The sequence below is a fragment of the Garra rufa genome, chromosome 8 (genome assembly GCF_049309525.1).
Source record: "Garra rufa chromosome 8, GarRuf1.0, whole genome shotgun sequence".
Lineage (NCBI taxonomy): Eukaryota > Metazoa > Chordata > Actinopteri > Cypriniformes > Cyprinidae > Garra > Garra rufa.
This window is the reverse complement of record NC_133368.1, coordinates 13,718,473-13,743,827: the sequence shown is the minus strand read 5'-3', so window position 1 is coordinate 13,743,827 and position 25,355 is coordinate 13,718,473. Positions and strand designations below refer to the sequence as shown.

The following is a 25,355-nucleotide window of genomic DNA, read 5'->3' as shown; positions in this document are numbered from 1 at the left end:
CACACACACATATTTTTAAATGTATTTGAAAACACAGAGATGTGTGCAAATCATGTGTGTCATACATTCATATTAATGAAAAAGAACAACCCTGTATCTATATGTTGCATTTTAACATGAATACTGTAATACTGATGATGATTATTTATAAAATAGTTATAATAAAGTGTATGTCTGAAGCTTTTATTTGTAACGTGCACAAAACAACACTTACTCAGCCATAAATATTGTCTTGACCTCTTTCTGTCAGGCTATCGACAGCATCCATCAAGTAGGAGTATACTGTCTTGCTCTGGTGCCAGCTAACACACTACCCAAAGCACCTCTGGGCGGCATCCACATCTCAGAGACCAAACAGCGCTTCCTAGAGGGAGCCCTGCACCCCTGCAATGTCCTCATGTGCCCTCATACCTGCGTCACCAACCTGCCCAAACCTAGACAGAAGCAGCCGGGTACAGGTGAGTCCGGCGTGTTTGGAGTGGTTGTTTTTTTTGCATATTTTGCACATCATATGACCTTTTGTCTCTGTTGGTTCAGAGGTGGGTCCTGCTTCCATGATAGTCGGAAACCTAGTGGCAGGAAAGAGGATTGCACAGGCTTGTGGGAGAGATGTTTCACAGCTGGAAGACAATGATCAGGTAAAGCACACTTTAGCATACTTTGAGTGCTTATTAAGTGTGAACTAAAGGTAATGTTTTCTTTCCTATTTTTTATTTTAAAAGAAGTATACTAAAAGCACACTTGATTAAACTTCTTTCTCGCAAGGGATGTCATGAAGGTCATGTTAGTGTGCTCTCTTTTAGCACACTTAGGTGAATTTTTCTGTTTTGATTCCATTTATATATTATCTGCATGTACAATTCACTTATAATATTGGAAGTACACTAAAAATGCACATTCAGTACAATTATGTACACTTCTTTTTTATACTGAGGTATATTGTTAATTAATTGTGTCATCTCTTCTCTTGTAGTTCCTGTACATGCAGGATGTTCTGCAGTGGAGGGCTCAGGCCACTCCAGATCACCCTCTGTTTCTGTTGCTCAATGCCAAGGTACAAAACTCATCATCCTTCAGGCCACGAAACACAGTATTCAGAGTCAGATTGTGTATATTCACTAGCATATTGTATGTGTGTTTAATTTTTTTCAGGGCACTGTGGCAAACACAGCCTCCTGTGTACAGCTGCACAAGCGGGCAGAGCGTATAGCGGTAGCATTGATGGAAAGAGGCCGACTTAACACTGGAGACCATGTAGCACTTGTTTATCCTCCTGGTAAGTGAGAAAGAGGCTTATATTACTGTGGATTAATAAAGGTTTCTTAGCTCTCAGGTTTTGCGTGACTCAATTCCTTTGCCTACCTACTTTGCAGGTATTGATCTGATCGCCACTTTCTATGGCTGTCTGTACGCCGGCTGTGTTCCGGTCACCGTCAGGCCTCCACACCCACAGAACCTAACCACAACCCTGCCAACCGTTAAAATGATTGTTGAGGTAACTTCAGTCTCTGAATGAAGCACATGCTGTTTACCATAGCCATGCTTCCTTAGCCAGTAAACAGAGACGCTAGCTCCCTCTTGTGACCAATCTTTAGAATTGTATTTTATTGTGTACTTTATTGGTAACACTTCAGCAATAATGTTAGCAGTATGTTATGTTTGTTGATATTCATTAGGAATCATGAACTAACAATTTTTTTCCTTTTTTATTTATTTATTTGACATATATATATATTTCAAGATAAATTAAAAGCCAAATGACTTAAGTCTTTTGTTCTGTATAATGTGAAATTCTGCAAAATGTATAAACATGAAGTTTTAACATTAACAATATATATTTGAAGATCAGGGTAAAAAATATAAAATACGAATAAATAAGAAAAATGTACAGATCTTTTCAAAAGTTTACACCCCTGGCTCTCAATGCATTGTTTTTCCTTCTGGAGCATCAGTGATCATTTTAACCTTCTGTAATAGTTCTGTATGAGTCCCTCAGTTGTCCTCAGTGTGAAAAGATGGATTGTCAAAAGGGTTCAAGTACACAAAAATGCTGAAAACCCAACAGAACAGAAAAGTTTAACTGTATAGGACGTACAAGGGACTCATGAACAACTATCACTAAACTAAAGACAGCTGTGGATCATTTATGTTACAACACAGTATTAATAATCAAGCCTGTGTAAACTTTAAATGGGGTAATTTTTTATAAATTCAACTATTATTTTCTCTGGTGGACTATATGTAAATGTCTTTTATGTGAAATATCTTATTCAGGTCAGTACTAAATAAAAAATAACATGCATTTTGTATGATCCCTCTTATTTTGGTAAAATAATTAACATTTTGCAGATTCTGCAAAATTTTGCAGTAAACTTTTGACCTCAACTGTATGTAGATTATACTGTGTGTGTGTGTGTGTGTGTGTGTGTGTGTGTGTGTGTGTGTGTGTGTGTGTGTGTGTGTGTGTGTGTGTGTAAGAATTAATATATATTAATAAGTATTATTTTAGCCTTAAGCCAGTGTCTGATTAATTAATCCCTATCTTGTATTCTCTGCTTTAACTTTTTCTACCCTGTTGCATGTGTTTGACAGGTCAGTAAGTCTGTATGTATTCTGACAACACAAGCAATAATGAAACTACTGAAATCCAAAGAGGCAGCGGCTGCTGTGGATATTAAGACGTGGCCATTGATACTGGACACAGGTGAAGACATACTTTTTTACTATAACATCATTGCAGCCCTTCATAAAAGAAATGATCAATTAAGTCTATTTATTCCATTCAGATGATCTCCCGAGAAAGAGAATTCCTCAGATCTACAAACCTCCCACCCCAGAGATGCTCGCCTACCTGGACTTCAGTGTTTCCACCACAGGAATCCTTGCAGGGGTCAAGGTGCTGTCTAACCTGTAATTTAAGCGACAGTAACACATTTGTTTTAAAATCTGGGATTGACATTTCTAACGCTGTGTGTTTCTCGCAGATGTCCCATGCTGCCACCAGTGCCTTGTGTCGCTCTATTAAGCTGCAATGCGAGCTGTACCCCTCTCGCCAGATCGCCATCTGTCTGGACCCCTACTGTGGCCTGGGCTTTGCCCTCTGGTGTCTCTGCAGGTGAGAGACAGTTCACACCATGGATGTGGATGTTTTTGGCTATAGTTGGGAGGCTAATGACATATTTATTTATGTGATGCAAAGTAATGTAAATCATGTTTGTGTTTGCAGTGTGTACTCAGGCCATCAGTCTATTTTGGTTCCTCCTCTGGAGCTGGAGACCAATCCGTCTCTATGGCTTTCTGCTGTCAGTCAGTATAAAGTACGAGTGACGTTCTGTTCGTATTCAGTGATGGAGATGTGTACCAAAGGCCTTGGTTCCCAGACTGAAGCTCTGCGGGTATAGTCATATTACAATTTAACATTTAAATGCATTTTTAAATGGCATATGTTTTTTGTCCAAAAGTTTGGGGTCAGTTATATTTTTGGGTTCAGGGGTTTGGTCCATTAAGATTAAACTCCATCTGTATACCTGCAGTTACGAAATGTGAATCTGTCGTGTGTACGGACCTGTATGGTGGTGGCTGAAGAACGTCCTCGCATCACGCTTACGCAATCCTTCTCGAAGATCTTTAAAGACCTGGGGCTCTCCTCACGGGCCGTCAGCACCACCTTTGGCTGCAGGGTCAATGTGGCCATTTGTCTTCAGGTGAGTGATGAAATTATGTGTTTTAGGTAAAAATCCTAATGGGTGCTTTTAAAAGACCTGTTCACATTGAGTGTGAAATTTCACCGTGACGTTTTATAACACAATAAGATATTACCAAAACAATGCACCCCAAATCTCTTCACACCAAAAGCTAATTATATCTGTTACATTTTAGCAATAAATTGTATTTTACATTACAACACATACACTATATTGCCAAAAGTATTGGGACACCCTGTTCTAATGTACAGGTTGGACTACTGTAGAAATTTCCATGCATACAAATCCTTATGTTTAAGCATATAATGGTATTCTGGGGGATTGTGTTCTTCTAATTTGATAGCAACAGCTTTGACAGGATCCCTTTTCTATTCTAACATGACAATGCCTTTGTGTATAAGACAAGGTTCAAAAACAAATGATTGATTCAGAAAGCAAAGTCCTAATCTCAGCTGAACACCTCTGGTGTGACTTTAAATGCAGACGTTGATCCAAAAACAGTACACCAATGAATTGCAACTATGGCTACAGTCATTTTAGACACTTCCAAAACGGTTGCAACAAAGATGGAAATACAGTTTATACACATTTTTTTTTTGTTACCATCTTTGTTGCCACAGATTGTAAGTGCCTTTTTCTATTCTAAAGAAGGGGGTGTCCCAATACTTTTGTCCATAGTGTGTGTACAAGTCATTGGTGTTTTGTGATGAGTTTTTGGCTCAGGGTCTGCATTTAAAGTCACACCAGAGGTGTTCTGCTGAGATTAGGACTTTGCTTTCTGCAGACCAATCAAGTTCTTCCACACTGACTGAATCAATCATTTATTTTTGAACCCTGCCTTATACACAAAGGCATTGTCATGTTAGAATTGAAGAGGATCCTGTCAAAACTGTTACTGTAAAATTAGAAGCACACAATCCCCAAGAATATCATTATATGCTTAAACATTAAGATTTATACTCATGGAAATGACTAAATTAGTCAAACCTGTTCGTTAGAAGGGGGTGTCCCAATACTTTTGGCAATATATTGTTCCGGTATGTAACATTTCTGTAAGGCTATCGAAATTTAATATCACGCTTGGTGTGAAATTTTTGTTGTCGCTTTGCCACATCGCTCTTTGTGTGAATAGGCCCGTTGTTCTTGTTTCAAAGTCATTTTCTGTACCCTTATGTTCTGTTCACTGGCCTGGATGCCTGTCTGTAACTATATGTATATGTATCTGTTCGTGTATTAAATGTACGCCTGTGTTTGTCTGCTGCTCCATGCCCTCTCGTCAGCCCAACAGGCTGGGCAAGTTGGCTGAGCAGGTACTGTGACCCAGATGGGGACCACAGGGGTGCTAGCAGGGGGCTTCCAGGATGCTTGTAAAGGCTCTGCTTTTCATATGTTTCTGTTTGTGTGTGTAAATATATGTATGAAATGCTCATATGCATGACATTAAGAATGCTTTGCTTTCAGTGTCTAAATATCTAATATTATATTATATTGTATTATATTATATTATATTATATTATATTATATTATATTATATTATTTGTGCCAGCACTGTCAATTGTTAATCATTTAACAGTTCTTATTATATTATTTATATAAAATAATTATGTATAAATTTAACAGAAAATCAACATAAATATCAAGTGGTCCAACCTTTTTTTTTTAACAAAATGATGAGCTGTTACTTATGAAATGTGACTTAAATGTCTATATTTTTGGGCCACTCTAGGTTAATATTTACTATGTATTAATATAATTAATAAAAAGGTTGGGATAGTAAGATTTTTGTAATGTTTTTGAAATAAGTCTCTTACAGTATGCTCACCAAAGCTGTTTATTTGAATACACTAAAGCAGTAGTATTGTTGTATTAATGTATGTATTACTAATGTATTAATAACTGTTATCTATTTGAATATATTTGAAAATTGAATCTATTCCTGTGACACAAAGCTTAATTTTCAGCATCATTACTGCAGTCTTGTGTCACATGAACCTTCAGAAATCATTCTAATATGCTGATTTGTGACTCAAGAAACATTTACTATTATTATCAACGTTTGAAACTGCTGAAAACATGACAATTTTTCCATGACTTCATTTATTTGAAACTTTTATTGTCATTTTTGACCAATTTATATTATAAACTATATATAATTATATATATGTGACCCTGGACCACAAAACCAGTCTTAAGTCGCTGGGGTATATTTGTAGCAATAGCCAAAAATACATAGTATGGGTCAAAATTATAGATTTTTCTTTTATGCCAAAAATCATTAAGAAATTAAGTAAAGATCATGTTCCATGAAGATTTTTTGTAAAATTCCTACTATAAATTTATCAAAATGTAATTTTTGATTAGTAATATGCATTGTTAAGAACCTAATTTGAAGAACTTTAAAGGTGATTTTCTCAGCATTTTGATTTTTTTGCACCCTCAGATTCCAGGTTTTCAAATATTTGTATCTCGGCCAAATATTGTCCTATCCTAACAAACCATACATCAATAGAAAGCGTATTTATTGAGCTTTCATGTGATGTATACATCTCAGTTTTGTAAAAATTTAACCTTATGACTGGTTTTGTGGTCCAGGGTCACATATTACTTCCAAAAATATAAATTAAATTAAAAACAATGAAAAATCTTACTGACCCCAAACTTTTGAATGGTAGTGTGTGTATATATACATATACATATTATTTAAAATATATTAACACACAGCAGATTATAGTCAAAGATTCTCATATATCAAACGAAAATTTTGCAGATGAGACCGCAGCACAGGGACTGTAACAGATTCCTCTTGTCTTCTTTTTTTTTTTTTAATAGCGTTAAGATATTTAATATAATTCCTAGTGACAGTGTCTCTTTTACTCTGACAAATTTATGCATATGCCTGCTCTGCTTATCACAGCTTTTGTGCTTGGCCCTGCACTTACCGTATATCTACTCTAGGCTGTGCCAAAGCAATGCTTGTAGATGTGCATATAGAGCAGATTTGCTTATATATGAGCTGTGTTTGCAATTTCAGTTCTTATTGACTTACATTATAGATTTGTCCATACAATAGAGGTCATACAGGGTTGCAACAACATCAGGCAGAGTAAATGATGACAGGATTTTCATTTTGGGGTGAACTATCCCTGACAAAATCTCTATTACTTCTGTCTGTTATGAAGGTTAAGTGTGTCATTACCAAGCATTCACTATCTATCTGTCTCTCACACAATTGTTTGAGCCAATGTTTCTGTGTCAGACTGGTCAAACAAACAGCTTGTCTTGATGGCACCACAAAACTAGTTTCAAATGGCATATAGTTGTCTCTTCATATTAAGAAAAGTACAGCCAAAAAACAAAAAGACACACTTTGCCTTGAAGAATTTATGTTCATTCTGATAATCTCCCTGAGAAGGTCCTATTTGTCATCACTTATAATGTCACCTCAAGTACATGGTAACGCAGTACATGTGTTAGTGCCTGAAGGTGGATCAACAGTATGAACACAGAATCTGTGGTGGCAGATATATTACATACCTCCAGTGATCCTGTTGATCTTTGTTTCTAGGGCACCGCTGGGCCGGATCCCACCACTGTATATCTAGATATGAGGGCCCTGCGGCATGACAGGTGATATTACACTTTTTATTTTTTTTTATTTTTTTTAAATAATGCTTATATGTGAGTGTCAATTCATGTTGACTTATTTCTGAATTTATATGAAAATATTAATATGTTTTTTCACATCACTCAGGGTTCGATTGGTTGAGAGAGGCTCACCACACAGTCTGCCACTGATGGAATCTGGGAAGGTGAGATATATATTTGCACATTTTTAAAATAATACAAGTTTATAAATATCAAAAATTAAATAATTACAATTTTTGGATGATTTTGAAAAAAAGGTTTCTTATTCTCACCATGCCTGTATTTATTTGATGGAACATACAGTAAAAATAGTAATGCGTGAAATATTATTACAACTTAAAAAAAAAAATTGTTTCCATTTTGCTATATTTTAAAATGTAATTTCTTCCTTTGATGCAAATCTGAATGTTCTGCATCATTACTCCAGTCTTCAGTGTCACATGATCCATCAGAAATCATTCTAATATGCTGATGTGGTGCTCAATTATTAATAATGCTTTGTAACATTCTAACTGTCTTTAGTGTCACTTTTGATAAATGTTTATACATTCTTGCTAAATAAAAGCTTTTTTTAATGGATCCAAGTTTCCACAAAAAATATTAAGCAGAATTGTCTTTTTCAACATTGATAATAATCAGAAATGTTTCTTGAGCATGATTTCTAAAGGATCACGTGACACTGAAGACTGGAGTAATGATTCTGAAAATTCAGCTGTGAATTACAGGAATAAATCACATTCAAAATGTGAATATAATAGAAAATAGTTCCTTTAAATTGTAATAATATTTCACAATATTACTCTTAATCGTGTTGAGCATAAGAGACATCTTTCAAAACCTTAATGAATCCAAATCCATATATATTATATTTTACATGTGTTATTTTTCTCAACACACAGATTCTTCCTGGGGTAAAGGTTATAATTGCTAACACAGAGACCAAAGGACCTCTAGGAGATTCTCATCTGGGAGAAGTGAGTTTCAAATGTGAAAGAGAACCACATATACACATATAACCTCCAAAATGTGTAGTGTTACCTGCAGAACCTCTTATATTATCTCTGCATTATATATTACCATGTGTAGTGAACTGATGGGACTGTATTTAAAACAGATCTGGGTGAGCAGCCCCCATAATGCCACAGGATACTATACGGTTTATGGGGAAGAGGCGTTGCATGCTGATCACTTCAGCACCAGACTGAGCTTCGGTGACACTCAGACGGTTTGGGCTCGAACTGGATATCTCGGCTTCCTGCGACGAACAGAACTTACGGATGCCAGTGGAGGTAATGCATGAGATGAAAACCAAACACACTAGTGTCCCATTTCAGGATATTTCTGAGATGACTTTTCAATTGTATTCATATCAAACATAATGAAAAAAAAAACAGTTGTGCTGTCTAATGAATCATTTACATGTATGTTTTTGCATATTTTTCTAGAGCGACATGATGCCTTGTACGTGGTTGGTTCTCTTGATGAGACTCTGGAGCTGCGGGGAATGCGCTACCATCCCATTGATATTGAAACATCTGTGATAAGGTCGCACAAAAGCATTGCAGAGTGGTATGTAAAAGTTGTATTTTATTTAAATCTTTACTCAACTGTAATATAAACTCTCCTTTTAACTATTTATAACAGCTGAACATTTTTAGCATTTTCATTGGTCAGTGCATCCAAGTACTATGCTTAATCAGTATCTTTGAATATATTTAAACATTGTTGCAAAATTGCAAGAATTTTAAAAGAGGTTTGCAGTTAAATGAGTAGCACTTCCAGAACTAAACTCACAGATTATGTACTCACCCACTTGTCATCCAAGATGTTCATGTCTTTCTTCCTCCACTCGTAAAGAAATTCTGTATTTTGAGGAAAACATTTCAGGATTTCTCTCCATATAGTGGACTTCTATGGTTCCCCAGAGTTTGAACTTCCAAAATGCAGTTTAAATGCAGCTTCAAGGGGATCTAAAAAATTCCAGCCAAGGAAGATGGGTCTTATTTAGCGAAATGATCGGTTATTTAAAAAAAAAAAAAAAAAAAAAAAATATATATATATATATATATATATATATATATTAGGGGTGGGCATAGATTAATTTTTTTAATCTAGATTAATCTAGATTAAATCTTGGAATTAATCTAGATTAATCTAGATTAAAATGGCTAATTTGAATTCTGCTGAAGGCATTCAGAATATGTGTGCTACCCAAATAATGACTTAAAGTCTTTGAGAATGGATCATAAAGCTCATAAAGCTGTTCTATGATAATTTGTTGATGAAAATAAATTATGTTCAATTAGATGTACTTGTGTTTACTAACTAACTAACAATGAAATTATTTTTTCTACCTATTAGATTGTGTTTTTTTAACATCAACACCTACCCAGCCCATTACATGTTACACCGTACTTTTATTTTGACAGGTTGCCGTGAAGTTTCTGTGTCATACAGTATGATATGATGCTAGTTTTCTCAAATGAAACGGTAAAAGTGACACTCACAGCAGTTTGGGAGATGAAAATGCCAAAAATTACCGGGAGCGTCACGTGTGTTTCAGTATGCGTGTAGTAAAAGCTCGTTTCCGCAATGCATACATACAGCTAGGCAAACGGAACATATCGGATTCATATTAAAACGGTCTTTTTGCATTTCAGTTTTCACATACACTAATCCATATCGCGATTTGAATTAAGTGACTGACCAACATTTGATATATGAATCCAAAAAACGACGAATTTACGTGGCATTTCGCTATAGTAGATTCTGTTTTCATGAATGGAGGACGACGTGATCCCGTCTGTGTTTTGGCGGAGGAGACTTAAACGCGCGACCATATTCTATAGTCTTCGGTATACATCCGCGTTAAACTATCAAGGTGAAAGTCATCATAGCTTGCGTAGTTTAGACCCAGCTCCCAACCCAAATTTGAGAATAGATTAACGGCGATATTTTTTTTATCGCGCGATAAGAGTTTCACGTTAACGCAGCACATTAACGCCGATAACGGCCCACCACTAATATATATATATATATATATATATATATATATATATAATTTTTATACTTTTTAACCTCTTGTCTAGCTCTGTGTGAACTCCGATTTATGACAGTTAGGGTATGTCGAAAAACTCCCATCTCATTTTCTCCTCCAACTTTGAAATCATCCTACATTGCTTTTTTACCTTCTTTTTTAAAGGGTGTTTGACCTTCTTTGCATGTTCACTTTGTAAACACTGGGTCGGTACTTCTGCAGAGATATGGGACGACTTTGAAGTTGGAGGAGAAAATGAGATGGGAGTTTTTTCGACATACCATAACTGTCATGAACCAGAATACACAGAGTTCATGCAGAGCTAGACTAGACAAGCATTTGAGGTTAAATAGAACATAAATTGTACTAAATAAATAACCAATTGTTTCACTAGATAAAACCTTTCTTCCTTGGCAGGGATCGTTTAGAGCCCTTTGAAGCTGCAATTAAAACTACATTTTGGTTTAAACTTGGGGGCACCATAGAAGTCCATTACATAGACAGAAATCCTTAGTTCACTTTCAGAAAACTAAGGAGTAGTTCACTTAAGATGTTCATGTCTTTCTTTCTTCAATCGTGAAGAAATTGTTTTTTGAGGAAAACGTTTCAGGATTTCTCTCCATATAATGGACTTCTATGGTGCTCCCAAGTTTGAACTTCCAAAATGCAGTTTAAATGCAGCTTTAAAGGGCTCTAAATGGTCCCAGCCAAGGAAGAAGGGTCTTATCTAGCGAATCAATTTTCTAAAAGGTTATTTTCTAAAAACATTTACAATTTATATACTTTTTAATCTCAAACGCTCATCTTGCCTAGCTCTGCGTGAACTCTGTGTATTCCAGTTCATGACAGTTAGGGTATGTTGAAAAACTCCCATCTCATTTTCTCTTCCAACTTCACAATCGTCCTACATTGCTGCGGAAGTACCGACCCAGTGTTTACAAAGTGAATGTGCAAATAAGATCAAACACCCTTTACAAAAAAAAAAGTAAAACAGTGATATAGGATGATATTGAAGTTGGAGGAGAAAATGAGATGGGAGTTTTTCGACATACCCTAACTGTCATTAACCAGAATACACAGAGTACACACAGAGCTAGACAAGCTGAGCATTTGAGGTTAAAATGTTTATAATTGTAATTTTATTTTTAAATAACCAATCGTTTTGCTTGATAAGACCATTCTTTCCTCGGCTGTGAACATGTAGAGCCCTTTGAAGCTGCATTTTGGAAGTTCAAACTCAGGGGCACCATAGAAGTCCATTAAATGGAGAGAAATCCTGAAAATAATTTCTTTACGACTGAAGAAAGAAAGACATGAACATTTTGGATGACAAGGGGGTGAGTACATATCTGTAAATTTTTGTTCTACTCCTTTAAGTGTTATTCCTCAAAAAAAAAAAATCTACTAAAGAAAGAAAGAGACATGAACATCTTGGATGACAAGAGGATGAGTACATTATCTGTACATTTTTGTTCTGGAAGTGAACTACTTTAAAGAAGGCATGCTGTCCTTATTACCGTATTTTCTGGAACATAGGGCTGGTCTTCTCATTATCATACTCAACTATAATGTAGTAAGCTAACATTAAAATGAGGAACTGTTGTAAACAGGACAAGTCAACAGCATTTCTGTGATAATCGCCTGCATTCCAGAAATGCTGTCGACCAAGTTTAATTTAACTGGAAGCAGTCCTTTAAGACTTCCTGAAGACTGAATATCTTGATAAACAGCCATGTTTTTCAGTGTAGAAATTCTGCATTTAGTACTTAAATACACCTTTCATCTTCTCACTCTCTCTCTCACCTTCTCTTCAGTGCTGTGTTCACATGGACAAATCTATTAGTGGTGGTCGTGGAGCTTGAGGGATCAGAACAGGAAGCTCTGGATCTTGTTGCTCTGGTGACCAACGTGGTTCTGGAAGAGCATTATCTCATTGTGGGGGTCGTTGTGGTGGTGGACCCTGGTGTCATTCCTATCAACTCCAGAGGAGAGAAGCAGCGTATGCACTTGCGGGACGGCTTCCTCGCAGACCAGCTGGACCCTATATATGTGGCCTACAACATGTGAGAATGTGTAACATGGAGGAGGAACCAGGTGCCAGAAAAATCTGCATATGCAAATTTACAAAGGAAGCATTCGGAGGAAGTTCGGACAGGCTTGCCTCTTCCTCTATAAACATGAAGAGTCCTTGATGGAGCTATGCAGTTTATTTTTATATCAAACTGTCAGAATGCCTTGCAAATAAAACTCTGATTCAGTGGTCAGGGCAAATGACTTGATTTCATCTCCTGTTTTATTGTGTGACGCAATTATGAGTTTAGTTCTTATTCAAGCACACTTGTCCTGCACATGCGACACATGCGTGTTAAATGTTCCCTGTGTGTGAGAAGGACTGGCCCAAATGGGCAGAGGAGTGCCTGATGTCAAAAGCAGGATCCAGATTTCATGTCTTTGTAATTTCAAGGGCAAGTGAAAATGTGTAATGCACTTCATTTTTTAATGCATTACTATTGCCAGTGTTGTAGCTGTAAAAAAGCGCAAACCAATTTTTGTTTGGTTTGTTCTCTTTTTACATCAACATGCAAATCTTTGAGAAATGTTTTATCTGGAGACCAAATGGCAATAAGGAAGTGGATATCTGAGTCTTAGTTTGCAAGAAAGCAGTACTGAAGGTGTGCTGTGGAAATGCTGCTCCATAAATTCACAAGCTTATGCATTCCCAGCTAGTATTTCAACATGGGCCTTAAATATTTCCCATATGCCTGTGGACATCTTTCCCCCCATTCTTTATTACAATGTTTCATTCATGTGTGAGCTTTTAGACTGTGCAGGACAGGAATCAGGGTAAAACAGTGAATAGATGAAGAGTCCTATTCAGGTAACCAAGTCCCAATCTGAAAAATATTTCTGCTCAAATGTACATTATATACAGCATTTCAAGTTTGAGTTGTTTTTTACAGTATCACCATTCACGACTAGATTATCTTGTATTCCTGCAGATGAATGTATGAAGGGGACATTTTTAGTCTCCTACATATTACTGTTTGAAAAGAAAGTAGCCTTTTCCATTAATTCATTAAAACATACCTAACAGATGGGATCATTATTTCAGGAAAAAAAAAAATGACCACTGCAGGTGAGGGCTTTTATTCTTCTTTTCATTACTGTGTTTAAAGTGTGATATTTGCTTGTATTTTTCAGACGCACTGTACACCGCATTGGCCAGCACTGTAAAAACCACTTCTAACAATGCTTGCTTTCTTTTATTGTGTTCATTGTGTAAAGGACAGGCAGTACGCCTGCTGTAATTATGTACAGAATTTGTGTAATAAGTTATTACTGGGACACCAGAAAACTACAAATACTTTTGGCATGGTTTTTGCAGTGGCATGGAGATAACCAGATGCTGCTCAAATCGAGGTTTCATTTCTTGATCAAACAGTAATGGGAACAACATGAGACACTATTCATGTAATATTTTTCTATTGCAATAGGCTCAATAAGTGGTTTTGCTGCAAGGATTGTAAAGCACATACAGCATCTGTATTGCAGGATGATTGAGTGACTGTTAGTGTTCAATTTTTGCAGTTTTGTCATTTAGTGAATATTTGGTTGAATCAGCTTTTGACTTCTGTTAATATTTCTTAATAAAAATCTTGCTTTTAAATGACTGACATGGACATTTTTAATTCTAATGTGATTTTTATTGCAGATCATTTTAGTAAAAAAACAAAAACAAACTTACATTGCATTTAGGATAAGGATTTTATTTCATTCAGTCTCTGGAAATTGAACCCAGGGGCTTGGGATTGCTAATGCCATGTTCTACTGTTTCCCACAATAATGTCCAGTGTAGAATAATATAAATGTTGCATATAGTAAGCAAAATGATAACCAGATCCACAATTATTACAACAAGATTACAAAGATGTAATAATTCCCAGTATATATGTTAGCAGTAATAAATAGAAAACACAAATGTTCTAATGATCACCCCTAAGAAACATTAGTTAAAATATTTTAAGAGATGTACTCTTCTATTTTTTCTAAAAGATTGGTTGCAATATCCAATGCCCTTCTGGCATTTCCAACACTAAATTGCTTGTTTGGAATGTGAGGAAATTGGTGATAGTTTGGATATTGAGTCTTTTTGCCATCAACACCAAGTTCTGTCAGTTGCCTCACAGTGTTTGGTAAAGAAGCCAACTTTGAGCAGAAATGGGACACCTGTTGAGCAAGGCTAGTTATTGAGCAGTTGTTGGGATACTGTCCACTTCCCCTGTACATTGCTGCAATTAGAGCTTTTTCCACAGCTTGATGCACTTTAAACATACACCACTCTGAGCTATCTCCTCCAGTGTCATTGTGGGCTGATTTGATGTCACATTGAGCCTGTTCATACCAGCGTTTTGCCTCCCCTCTGTTTGGCCTTGGAGTTTCTCTGTGGTGTGACCAAAAGTTATAGTGCCTTCTAGAATTGTTCTGACAGAACCTCTCACGTCCCCTTCTGTGACTTCGTGCCTCTGTGTTCCACATGTCATAGTAATCTCGAAAGTCTCTGCAGTTTGAGGATGTGCTATGCGCAGTTGTCGTTGTAGTTGTAGCTGTATCTGTAGCTGTAGTTGTAGTGCCTCGTTGTAGTTCCACAATTCTCTTTTGCAGGTATCTGAATGCCTCTGTAGCAAGTGCTTCGTTGCCTGGGTTTTTGTCTGGATGCCAGTGGAGGTAGAGACGTTTAATGGCTTTTTGTTTGTCCTCATTTGACATCTTCCAGATTTCTTTTAAGCTTTGGTCAATTTCTCTTTTGATCTCTTCCAAAGTCTCAGGAAAGACCTGAGGTGAAGGCCTAGATGTCAAAAGACGTTCTATATCTGTGCAAGCTGACCCTTTTGACACAGTTGCCTTCTTTTCCCTTTTAAACTGGTAAAGGTCAAGAGAGCTTACTTCAATGAAGTCATCACTTCCAACTTGAATTTTAAATTTGGCAGGAAATTGTCTTGTTTGTCCCAATGGATCATCCACTAGTTCGATAACAATGGCGTAGAAATATTGACCAGAATCATCTTTGCTGAAGCCAACATACTCTCCACTTTCAAAGTTGTTGAGGAAGTTCATGTCAAGGCAGTCATGCCATTCTTCAGGTATACAGCATCCAGGTTTTGGTAAGGAGCCGTGTCCTTCCTCCTTGTGGCCACTGTTATGAATGCCATATTTTGCTAAGGCTTTCTCAACATCCTCCATGTTGTCACAATGTAGAAGTCGCTCTAGAACTAGAAGGCTTGAGGTGGTTAGGCAGTTCCTTAGAAGAGCATTGATTTCTTTAGTGAGACACATGGTAATTTCACTTACTACTTTGGGGGCCATGTCATCATTGTGTTTCAAGTAGAAACTGCATCCACCTTGCTGTTTTTTCACATAAACATCTGTTTCAGCCTTACTACCCTCAAGTGGCTTAAGGTTTAAAAGAAGCTCAGTTTGTAGAGTTTTACAACAGATAATATGAATCTTAGAAAATATTTCTTCACACTTTTCTGCAGCTTCAGAATGTGAAATACTGCCTTTGCTCTCTTCTCTGATGAGGCAGATTAGTCCATGAAGAAATGCAGCAGAAGACAAGTGTTTTTCAAACCAGCCACTAAATTCACACTCCCCTTCATAATTGCAATATCGTGCACTTGTTCCCTCCAGGTTTTCAGATATGACATCCGAAAGAAATTTGGGGCGAACTTGCTCAGGAAGGAACTGTAACAATATCTGATGTTCATAGTGATCATTTCCAAGATGACAGCAGTTTAATTTTTCCAGCAATTTCAGCTTGGTTTCCAACGGGCCCTCAAGCCTTTCAGCCTGGAAGACGGTGTCATTGAAAAACAAAGCGCTGGATTCATATAATCTTCCATCTGTTGATGGAAGATAAAGTTGGTTGTTTTGGAAAAAGGGGTTTTTGTTCTGTTCCTCTTTCAACAGGCAAAACAGCTGTTGTACAACACGTTTCACAGTTTTCTGCTGATTTGCCTGAAGGCTGTCTTTGTCACAACTATCAGTATAGATTTCTTGAAGAACAGTTCTATATTGATTGATAGTAGGTCTCTCCTTGACACCAATCTTCTTGAAGAAGTCTTCAAATTTCATGTAGTTTGAAGGAATGTTGTACAAGTAAGGCCTAAACTCGAGAGCATCAGACAGTACAAGTACTGTTTGGTGAGCTTTCACAAGTGTTGTGCCATTTTCCACAAGGATAATAGGGAGGTCTGAGAACAGAGAGGCATTAAAATGTATTGACTGTAGGTAAGCGTACGATTTGCTAAAAATTATTTTTCTTGTCTCTAACAATCTGTCTGTGGGGCACTGAGACATACAGATGTTTTTAAAATTAGCAGCTATTTTTTCAGCGGGTGGAGTCTCTAAGGCTCCGGCATCCATCATTTTCTTCATGTGATGTAGAGAGCAGTGTTCTGAAGGTAGGATTGGCATAGATGTCCATATGAGAAAATGGTAATTGTTGTCTCTGTCAACCAATGAGCCATTGATTGCAACAACCTCTCTCTCTTGAGCAAAGGCTTTGTGATAAACACAAAGTGTTTGATGAATTTTCAATGGGAAGATGAATTTAATGTTAGCAACTCTGTTCAGTAAATCTGACTTTTTGTCATTACTCTTTGATAAAACAGTCTTAAACAGGAGTTGTGATCTTTTTTTAAGAACATCCAAAGGAGTGTTGCCTCTAGTTTCAGATTCAATTTGTTTTGCAAACTGAATGATTTCCTCATCAGACACTTTATGTTTCAATCCAAGGTTCTTTAGGAGCAAATTAGCTTCAGTGAGCTTGTCTCTGAAAATATGCCAAAATGTTCCAGGCACAAACCTCTCTTTTGGAAGCATTTTGCTGTAAAGGTGTACATTGTAATCATAGAAGTATGAAGCCACCTGAAGAGAGCCATGGATGTCTTGAATAATTCTGACCTCTCTCAATGCCGCGGCAATCCTGTGGTCCACTGGTCCAAGTTCCACTAACAACCGTAGTAAATCAAGAAGCTTGGCCTCTTTCATCATGTGCACAGAAGGAAGAATAAAATGTACACAGAACTCCAAATCATCTAGAATCTGAATTTTTAGACATTCTGCCAATTCTAAGTTCACCAAGGTGTCCTTGAGGAAGATACTGTCACATCCATCAACATGGTACAAATTTGGAAAGTCCTTGTGATGCTTAGAATTAAGAATAAACACCATTTTGTGTAAATCAATCCTTTCCTGTTTTCCAGATATTGACTCAAACAGGGGCAAAGACTTGAGCATCCACACATGTTCACTCTTCTTTTTGGAATCTCTGATTTCATTCTGTAAAAAGCGTTGAAGATCTACACATTCATCCTTTGATAGCCCCTGAAACTGGGAAGGAGGTACATGATAAACCTGCCACAAAACAGCACAACTGTCTCTTGTTTGCAAGAGCTCTGGATGTATATACGTATAACAGAAGTCCATGAGACTGATGAAAAAGCTGATGTCTAAGTTCACAAACCCCAGTTTTATGAGAATGGAAGCTATTTTTTCATCTGGATCCCAAATCACTTTTGATACGTTCCTCATTGTTTGTAAGAATGGGGTGTTAGTTTGACCTGGACAGATGACTGGTAAAATAGGACTATCTTCAAAGTGCTTTTTTATCTCACTGAACACATTCAGCTTTTCATTTCTGTAGACTTCCACTTGATCTTTAAAGAAGCTCCATAAAGTTTCCAGCCATTTGATTGTCTCTTTCTCTGCTTTGAAGAGCTGCCACCTTTGATCAGGTAATGATTGCTTGAGCAGTTGCTCAAGTTCGGTTTTCAAATATCCTGCTGCCATAGCAATTGTTAAGCTCTTAATAAACCTTCCCTTGTGGAGAATTTGCATTTGATTTCCATTGACAGCAATATCGGCAAACATCTCCTGATGTCCTTGGAAAAGACTGCTAAATCTTGAGAACAACTTTGGGCAGCTAGAGTCAAAGACTCTTAACATCTGATCTTCTGTGAGGAGAAGAGGCACCCCATTGAGGACATTGATATTTTTCTCATTGACATTTGTCAAGCAGAAGTTCAAAAGTTTTGAGCATCTTATTTTGTTTTTGATCAAGGTCTGGCTGATAGGCAAAGGCAAACTACCAGTTGCCTGGGTAGGATCATTCAATGATCTTTGCTTTAAGAAGTTAATCACTGTTGAATCACTGATTTCTGTCACTTTCACACCAGCTGCTTTAAAATGGACTTTTATTTCATGCATTTTCAAAGAGTATGGCACTAATTTCATCCCAATGTCATCTAAAATGTTGAAAATTCCTTCATGGTCCACAGTTGTAAAATATGGACAATTTTCTGAATGTGGTTCAGACACACTGCACCAAGTAACTGTGTATTTTTGTTGTGAAAGAAGTGATGACTCTGTAACAGCATGTACTGTGGGTATGACAGGAAGGTCACGTTGGTTAATTGATCTATAGACCTCAAGAATCATCTCATGCCAGACTTTGTCTACTTTCTGGGAAATGCATGGAAAGTATTTTAGCCCTGAATTTTCTAGATCTGACTTGAGAAATACAAGAGCTGTAGGTGTATCTGTCTCTAAGGCTGAACAGACCCTTAGCAGGAGGTCAGCATAGAGTGGTGAAATTATGTTTACTTTCAGTGACTGGTTCCACGCAGTCTTCAGACTATCACCATCCTCTTTCCACAGGTCCCTTCTAGAAGAATCTACTTCAAAATTTGCATTCACGTGAACTGGTAAACCAGTTTGTCCAGGTAAGGGCAAAGAACAAAATGTCCTGCCAGTAAATGTGTGATTAAATGTGCTGCTCCAACATGCAGCCAGAGCAGCTTGAGGAACTTTGAAATGACCCTGCTTGTTTTTTCTCTCATGGATTTTTTTTAAGAAGCCAAAGCACTCTGCAATTACCCACTTACTTTGTTTATTTCCACATGAGATCTGAGTGATGTACATGGTTTTGAAGGGTTCTGTCGTTCCTGACACGAGGGATTCTTTGACGTGTCTATGAAAGTGTTCTTTTTTTTTCTTGCTCTCCTCTGTATATTTCTTTTCGATAAGGAAAGAACATTTTGTATGTTTTCCATCTTCACTGATCTCTGAAAACTGTAATTGTGTGATGTGTTTCAAGAAAAGAATTAGTCCTTCAGGGTCTTCTGTCAAGGCATAGTAAAGTTCCTTCATGTCACAATCTGTGACTGTATGTCTAGATATTTCAGATTGTTCTGCCATTTTCTCTGTCCTGAGAGGGAGCCTGAACATGGTTCCAGAATTGAGATCAAACATTTCTGGAAGAAAGGTATCATAAACATCCTCAAATGACTTTTTAAATCCATCTTCCATTGAAAACATGCAGCCCGGGGACTGTTTTGTTGCACCTTCCACGTATTTTAGATTTGGGTCAGAAATGCAGAGCCATTTGTCGCCGGTCAGGATAGATGGACAATCTGTCAGATGATACACTGAATTGAAGCCAAGTCCGTATTGCCCAGTTCTCCCTAAAGTGCCATGTTTTCCCCCTTCTCCCAGTTGCTGAATACCCTGCAGATCAGCATCAGAAAATGTTCTGTTGTTGTACACACAAAGTGCTGGGCCTTGAACCAGTTCCCATTCTGTTCCAAATATCTTTTTTGTCTTATGTTTTCTTTTGTCCCACACAAAGTGAATTTCTGTTGCCTCTGCATCATCAGCATTTTGAATGAGCTCTTTCAGAATATCCTTTTTAGATGGATATGCATCAATTATATTTTTTATTCTGACAGTTGGTTTCTCAGTTTGTCCAAACTCTTTAGCATGAAGGGAAAACCCACTGACAAAATGTTCTTTCAGAGTATGATGTCTTGTTGTCATTACACCAAAATGACAGACCACAGGGCGAGGTATCAGCTCATGGGAGAGCTTGACATCAGCTGAGACAGGCATCCATGGGCTGTCATTAAATCTCAGTTCTTTCGAAGATGTCAACACACCACTCTCATCAGGTATGAAACAGTCTGTAATAATTACATCTGTGATGTTATGCAGTCCATTCAGTATTGCTGCACACTTATGAAGGTCTGACTTGGAAAGAGGGCGAGATCCATATAAAGCCTTCATTTCCTCAATTGCTGCAACAAATTGCTCCTTTGTGAATTGCTTTTTGACACCAAGGCACTCCCACAGATCCTCAAATTTAGAGAAGATGGCTGGAAGCACATAGAGATATGGTTTTTCTTCAAATTCTTGACTTCTGGCCACTGACCTCACATTTACAAAATGATCCTCAATGAAAATGAAGGGGAATGATATTGCATGGCCAATAATAGGATTGGGATCTTTCTGTTCCAGCAAGTAATTGTTGAGAAATTCATAGCAAGTCAGAGCAAATTCGAGGAGAGTAGTCTTTTCAAATGCATCGCAGTGTTGGTGTGCTTTTAACAGCTGCTGAAGCACTGTCTCAACTGGTGGATTTGTCTGTACTCTCAATTTCTGGAGAACTGAATCATAACTGTGTATTTGAAGGTATGAATGATCAACTGTGGATTCTGTCATGCTTACCACATTGCAACAACGGGCACTGTACACATCAGAGGGTTTTTTAAGAATGGTGGTGCTCATGTTTTGCTGAACTGAAGGAGCTAAGGCAGGTAGGAATTGTATTTGAGACAGTGTGAGCCAGTGCACAGAATTCACATCTTCTGAGGAGTTTTTCATTGATTCCACAAGACATTGAAGACATTTACGAAATTTAATTTTCAATTTATCCTGTTGCCAAACACTAGATATCTTCTCCGCTCTTTCTATGATGTCCTCTAAAGGGAGGCGGTCACTCAGCATTCCTAAATTGGAAAGTCGTTGAATCCTTTTTGGTGAGAGGAAGTCATTTGCAGTTCCTTCAAGAATGCGTCCTTCCTCAAGTTCATACAAGCAAGCCACTTTGCCAAAAGGATTCACAAGTCGCTTGATAAATTGAAGCTCCTGACATTTCTGTGTTGGAATGCAAGGGTAACTTTTCAGCAGGTCATCAACAGCAGGATCATTTAAGTCAATGGCATTCAGAACAAGCAGATTTCTGTTATGTGTGTCCACAGCACTCAAGTTCGTAAACACAATGCTGTAAAACTCAGGCCAGTCGATCATTTTCTGTTTGATCATTTCATTGAAGCCACAATAATTAAAACAGTCTCTTACCCATGTTGGGAGAGACACAACACAGGAATATGAATCTCCCAAGCTCAAGAACATTTTCATGGCAATGTCTCTAACTGCTTGGTTCTTCTCAATTTTTGGATTCAGAAATCTCACCTTTTCTATAGAACACCAATTATGTCCATTGCTAAAAAGATCCAGAGATTGACCATTTACATTCTGTGCAACTGCTGAGTAGAAAGACTCAACCAAGGGTAAAAATACTTTGCTTGCTTTCTCTTTGTTAGGCCAGAATGCATAGAAGGAATAGCTACAGATAAGTCCATTTTGGGCCATTTCCTTTAGCTTAAGCAATGTAGTAATGTAAGCAGAGGTTACAGCATCTTTAAGTAAAGCTTTGTTCCACTCAGACTTCACTCCTTTTTCCCATAGGCCTTTCCTATTTGATGTGACTGCAAAAGTCCCATTGACATGAACTGGAAGACCTGTCTCAATTGAGAGAGGAAGAAAACAAAATGCCTGGCCAATGAGGCTTTCAGCAGGGAACCATGCATTAGTTTTTGCCTCTCTATGCAATGGTACAGCTACACCTCCAATTGGACGTGAAAAAACATGCTCTTGATCAGTTCTTTTCTGGAACATTTGCAAAGAATCCTGTGTTCCAAAGCACGAGTACAAAAGCCAGTACTGTGTGAGGGATCTCTCTGAGTGCTCTTGAACTATTTTGACAATGTGTGCATTGTTGACATCAATAATGTTGTTGCATGCAATATCAGAATTTCTGAAAGTGCTCTTGATCTCTTGGAGAGGTTCGCCATTCAAGACAGCAAAGGAAATTATGATTTCTCTGGATATTTTGAGAGGAGTCTGAATCTGATCATCCTGTGGAGGAGTCGATGCATTTTCAGGGACAATTTGAAGGGACAAAGATTTAATTCTCTTCAGAAATAGTAGGTGAGTTTCTGAGTTGTCAGTCAAATTATTTTTAAAACTCTGAATGCAATCTTCGTCATATACCTTTGAACTGATCTCTGACTTTTTTGCCTCCTCCAGAGTGCGAAATGGTAATTTTATCAAGGTGCCGTGGTAAGCTTTCTTGCTGTTTCGTGCTGACAGATCACAATCAAAAATGCCTTCATGAGATTTAAACTGTCCAGGAAACCTTTTGTACAGCCGTTCCTGGAATGGGTCAAGTTTAATTCCTGGGTTTCCTTTGCTGATTATGTGCTTTTCCAAATGGGTGACATTTGGATCAAGTATAAGAAGGGTGTTCCCACTCAAAATTGAGGGAATATCACTCACATGGTAAACAGAATTAAATCCAAGCCCAAACTTTCCAATCATCTCAACTTTGTTTTGTTTTGATGCTGATCCCACTTTGACAATGTTTTTCCAGTCCTCTTGTGAAAAGAGCTCATTGTTGAAGATCCAAAGGCATGGTCCATTGCAGAGAGCCATTCCATCATCAAAGAGGGTTTCTGGGGGGTCTCTGTGTTTTCGGAAGTCAAGAAGGAATTGACACATCGTTGCCCCAGCATCTTCAGCATTTTGTAGGAGTTCTTTGAAAATGTCACTTTCTTCATCATACTCTTTAAGAATGTTCTTAATTCTTTGAGTAATCGGTTCAGATTGCCCACACTGTTCTATACCAAAGAGCTCTGCTTGTATTAACTCTGGTTTTAAGATGCGGGTACTTAAAAATGGGACTTTTAACCATCTTGCAGTGAGGGGTAGAACTTCTTCGTGAATTACATAGAATTCCTCATTGTCCTGTTTCAGGTCTTCTAGTCCTTCAGCACTGATGTCACAGAAGACTGTTTTGGATAAAGACCGCAGAGCAAAGTTTTGGTTTGGTGCCATTACAGGCACAGGTGTACTGTCTTTTAAAAGCTTCTCATTCTTTCGCATCCAGTCAAGAATGGCAATTGACACTTTAAGTTCTGTCAAGTCTCCATGAGGAGGACACCTGCTGTCAATTCTATGTTTTATGTCATGAAGTATGTCTTCAATTTCCTTATCAGACAGTGTTTTCTTCACACCAAATTTTGTTAGCAGGTTTTCATATTGCAAAAACTCTTCAGGCACTTTCTCGATGTAAGGGCTTAGATCCAATTCAGGTGGATAGGTTAAAACTATATCTCCTGGACAGACAAACTCACTTTTATTCCAGATCCAGGGGATGCATTTTTTGTCCATTAAATCTCTGAAATTTCTCATGTTGTCCTGCATGAATTTATAGATACTGTGTAGCTCAGTTTTGAATTGAAAATCTGAATTTGGGTTGACCATTGATCTCAGTGCAGAGAGGTTCTCCAAGACTTTTTCAGCAGGAGGAGGGTCATAAAGTCCAAGATGGTTGCAGACATGTCCTGTTAGCTTAGAAGTAAGGGGCATTACATATCTAACAATTGAAGAAAACTTTGAATCTCTAACTTCAACTGGCTTGTAAAAACCTGTAGAAACCTCTTTTCCATTTAAGAATTTTGGATTTTCACAGGGCACCCACTGCCTTTGCATCAGCTCTTCTATCTGCATCTTGGTGAATTTAGAAAGAAAATCATTCTCATTCAGTACTTGAACTATAGCATTTGCTTTTTTAAATGCCTTATCTGGTGAGTGAACACAAAGCATTTCAATATGATTTATGACTTGGAGTATGTTTGCTGTTGAAATTTCTTGTTGCTCTGTCTTTAAGCCAAGGCGTTGCAAACTCTGAAGCATGTCCTGGGTTTTTGTGTAAATAGGTGGGGGAAAGAAGTCTGCCTCGAAAAGGTCTTGGAAAGTCCTGTTTCTTGGATTAAAAACATCAGAGGCTTTTTTGCGTTCTCCCTGAGCAGTCTTGATAAAATTGAGACATTTTGTTTTTCTGAGCAACTGATCACTTTGTGAGAGTAGAATGCTACCGTTATTCAGTATCCAGGTCATTATCGTCTGTTCCTCACCATTTTTGAAAGAACCTGTCTCAATGCAGTCAACAAAATGAACAGCCACTTTAGCTGCATCCAAGAGTTCAATTTTCAGAAGAGTCAAAAGTCTGCGATCAGCTTCAGTTGCACACTTTACAACAGTGTCAGGCATTGGCAGATCATTTGGAATGGCTGGATTGGTGTTTGAAATAACTGCTTGCTTTGATTTAACTGCAACATATTTCTCAGACATCATTCTGAAGATTGGCAACATGTAAAGCAGGTCCTGTTCAGCAACTGAGAGAGAATTCAAGGAAGAGAGGTAAACTTTCAACTCCTCTCTTTCATGTGATGAAGCAGAGGCAATGCCTTTGATGACCTGGTCTCTGTTTGAGTTTACAAAGACTTGTAGAACATTTCTTGGTGAGGCTGGAAGAACATATCTCTCAATGTCATGATGTCTAAGGCATTCATCTCTTTTTATGACTGTACATCCCACCATCCTTAACACTTTCTGAACATTATTTGACAAGCTGGACCCTGTGCTACTCTGAAAGATCATTGTTGAGTTACTTTGCAACCTTGCTAACAATATAGAGTTGCCTGAACTCTGCAGTGGCTCCAGTGGTATTAAAGGCATGTCGATAAAGCTGCTTAAGTCATTCCATTCAGTGCTGAGAAACTTCCAGAATTCAGCCAGCCAGCTCTTTGGAGGATGACGATCTTCTGCTGTTTTCCATGTCACATGACCTTGGGTCATTTTCCAGTCCATGGGTAAGTGCTTCTTCATGAGTGCAACAACATGTTGTGCATCCAAATTGATTATGCTGTATATGCCTGAAACACACACAAACACACACACACTATTATTTTCATATTATTATAAGCATTCCTGATTAAAAAAATAAA

General features: G+C 37.6%; 2 protein-coding genes across 3 annotated transcripts in view; one reads left to right on the top strand and one right to left on the bottom strand.

The window, feature by feature from the left end:
• The window catches only part of dip2a (disco-interacting protein 2 homolog A), a 177,042-nt gene extending 162,989 nt beyond the window's left edge, over positions 1 to 14,053 (top strand). For both annotated transcript variants that reach the window (XM_073846361.1, XM_073846359.1), the window contains 16 exons: positions 251 to 458; positions 538 to 638; positions 974 to 1,054; positions 1,153 to 1,276; positions 1,374 to 1,495; positions 2,593 to 2,704; positions 2,787 to 2,896; positions 2,985 to 3,115; positions 3,227 to 3,395; positions 3,534 to 3,704; positions 7,270 to 7,331; positions 7,456 to 7,513; positions 8,249 to 8,323; positions 8,464 to 8,638; positions 8,795 to 8,918; positions 12,201 to 14,053. In XM_073846361.1, the coding sequence (XP_073702462.1) occupies positions 251 to 458; positions 538 to 638; positions 974 to 1,054; positions 1,153 to 1,276; positions 1,374 to 1,495; positions 2,593 to 2,704; positions 2,787 to 2,896; positions 2,985 to 3,115; positions 3,227 to 3,395; positions 3,534 to 3,704; positions 7,270 to 7,331; positions 7,456 to 7,513; positions 8,249 to 8,323; positions 8,464 to 8,638; positions 8,795 to 8,918; positions 12,201 to 12,453 (2,076 nt within the window). In that variant the 3' untranslated portion in view covers positions 12,454 to 14,053. The remainder of the gene's footprint in view (positions 1 to 250; positions 459 to 537; positions 639 to 973; positions 1,055 to 1,152; positions 1,277 to 1,373; positions 1,496 to 2,592; positions 2,705 to 2,786; positions 2,897 to 2,984; positions 3,116 to 3,226; positions 3,396 to 3,533; positions 3,705 to 7,269; positions 7,332 to 7,455; positions 7,514 to 8,248; positions 8,324 to 8,463; positions 8,639 to 8,794; positions 8,919 to 12,200) is intronic.
• Positions 14,054 to 14,090: 37 nt separating this feature from the next.
• Positions 14,091 to 25,355, bottom strand: part of LOC141340088 (sacsin-like) — a 41,038-nt gene continuing 29,773 nt past the window's right edge. The window contains exon 8 of the mRNA XM_073845022.1: positions 14,091 to 25,283. Coding sequence (XP_073701123.1) covers positions 14,407 to 25,283 — 10,877 coding nt within the window. The 3' untranslated portion in view covers positions 14,091 to 14,406. The remainder of the gene's footprint in view (positions 25,284 to 25,355) is intronic.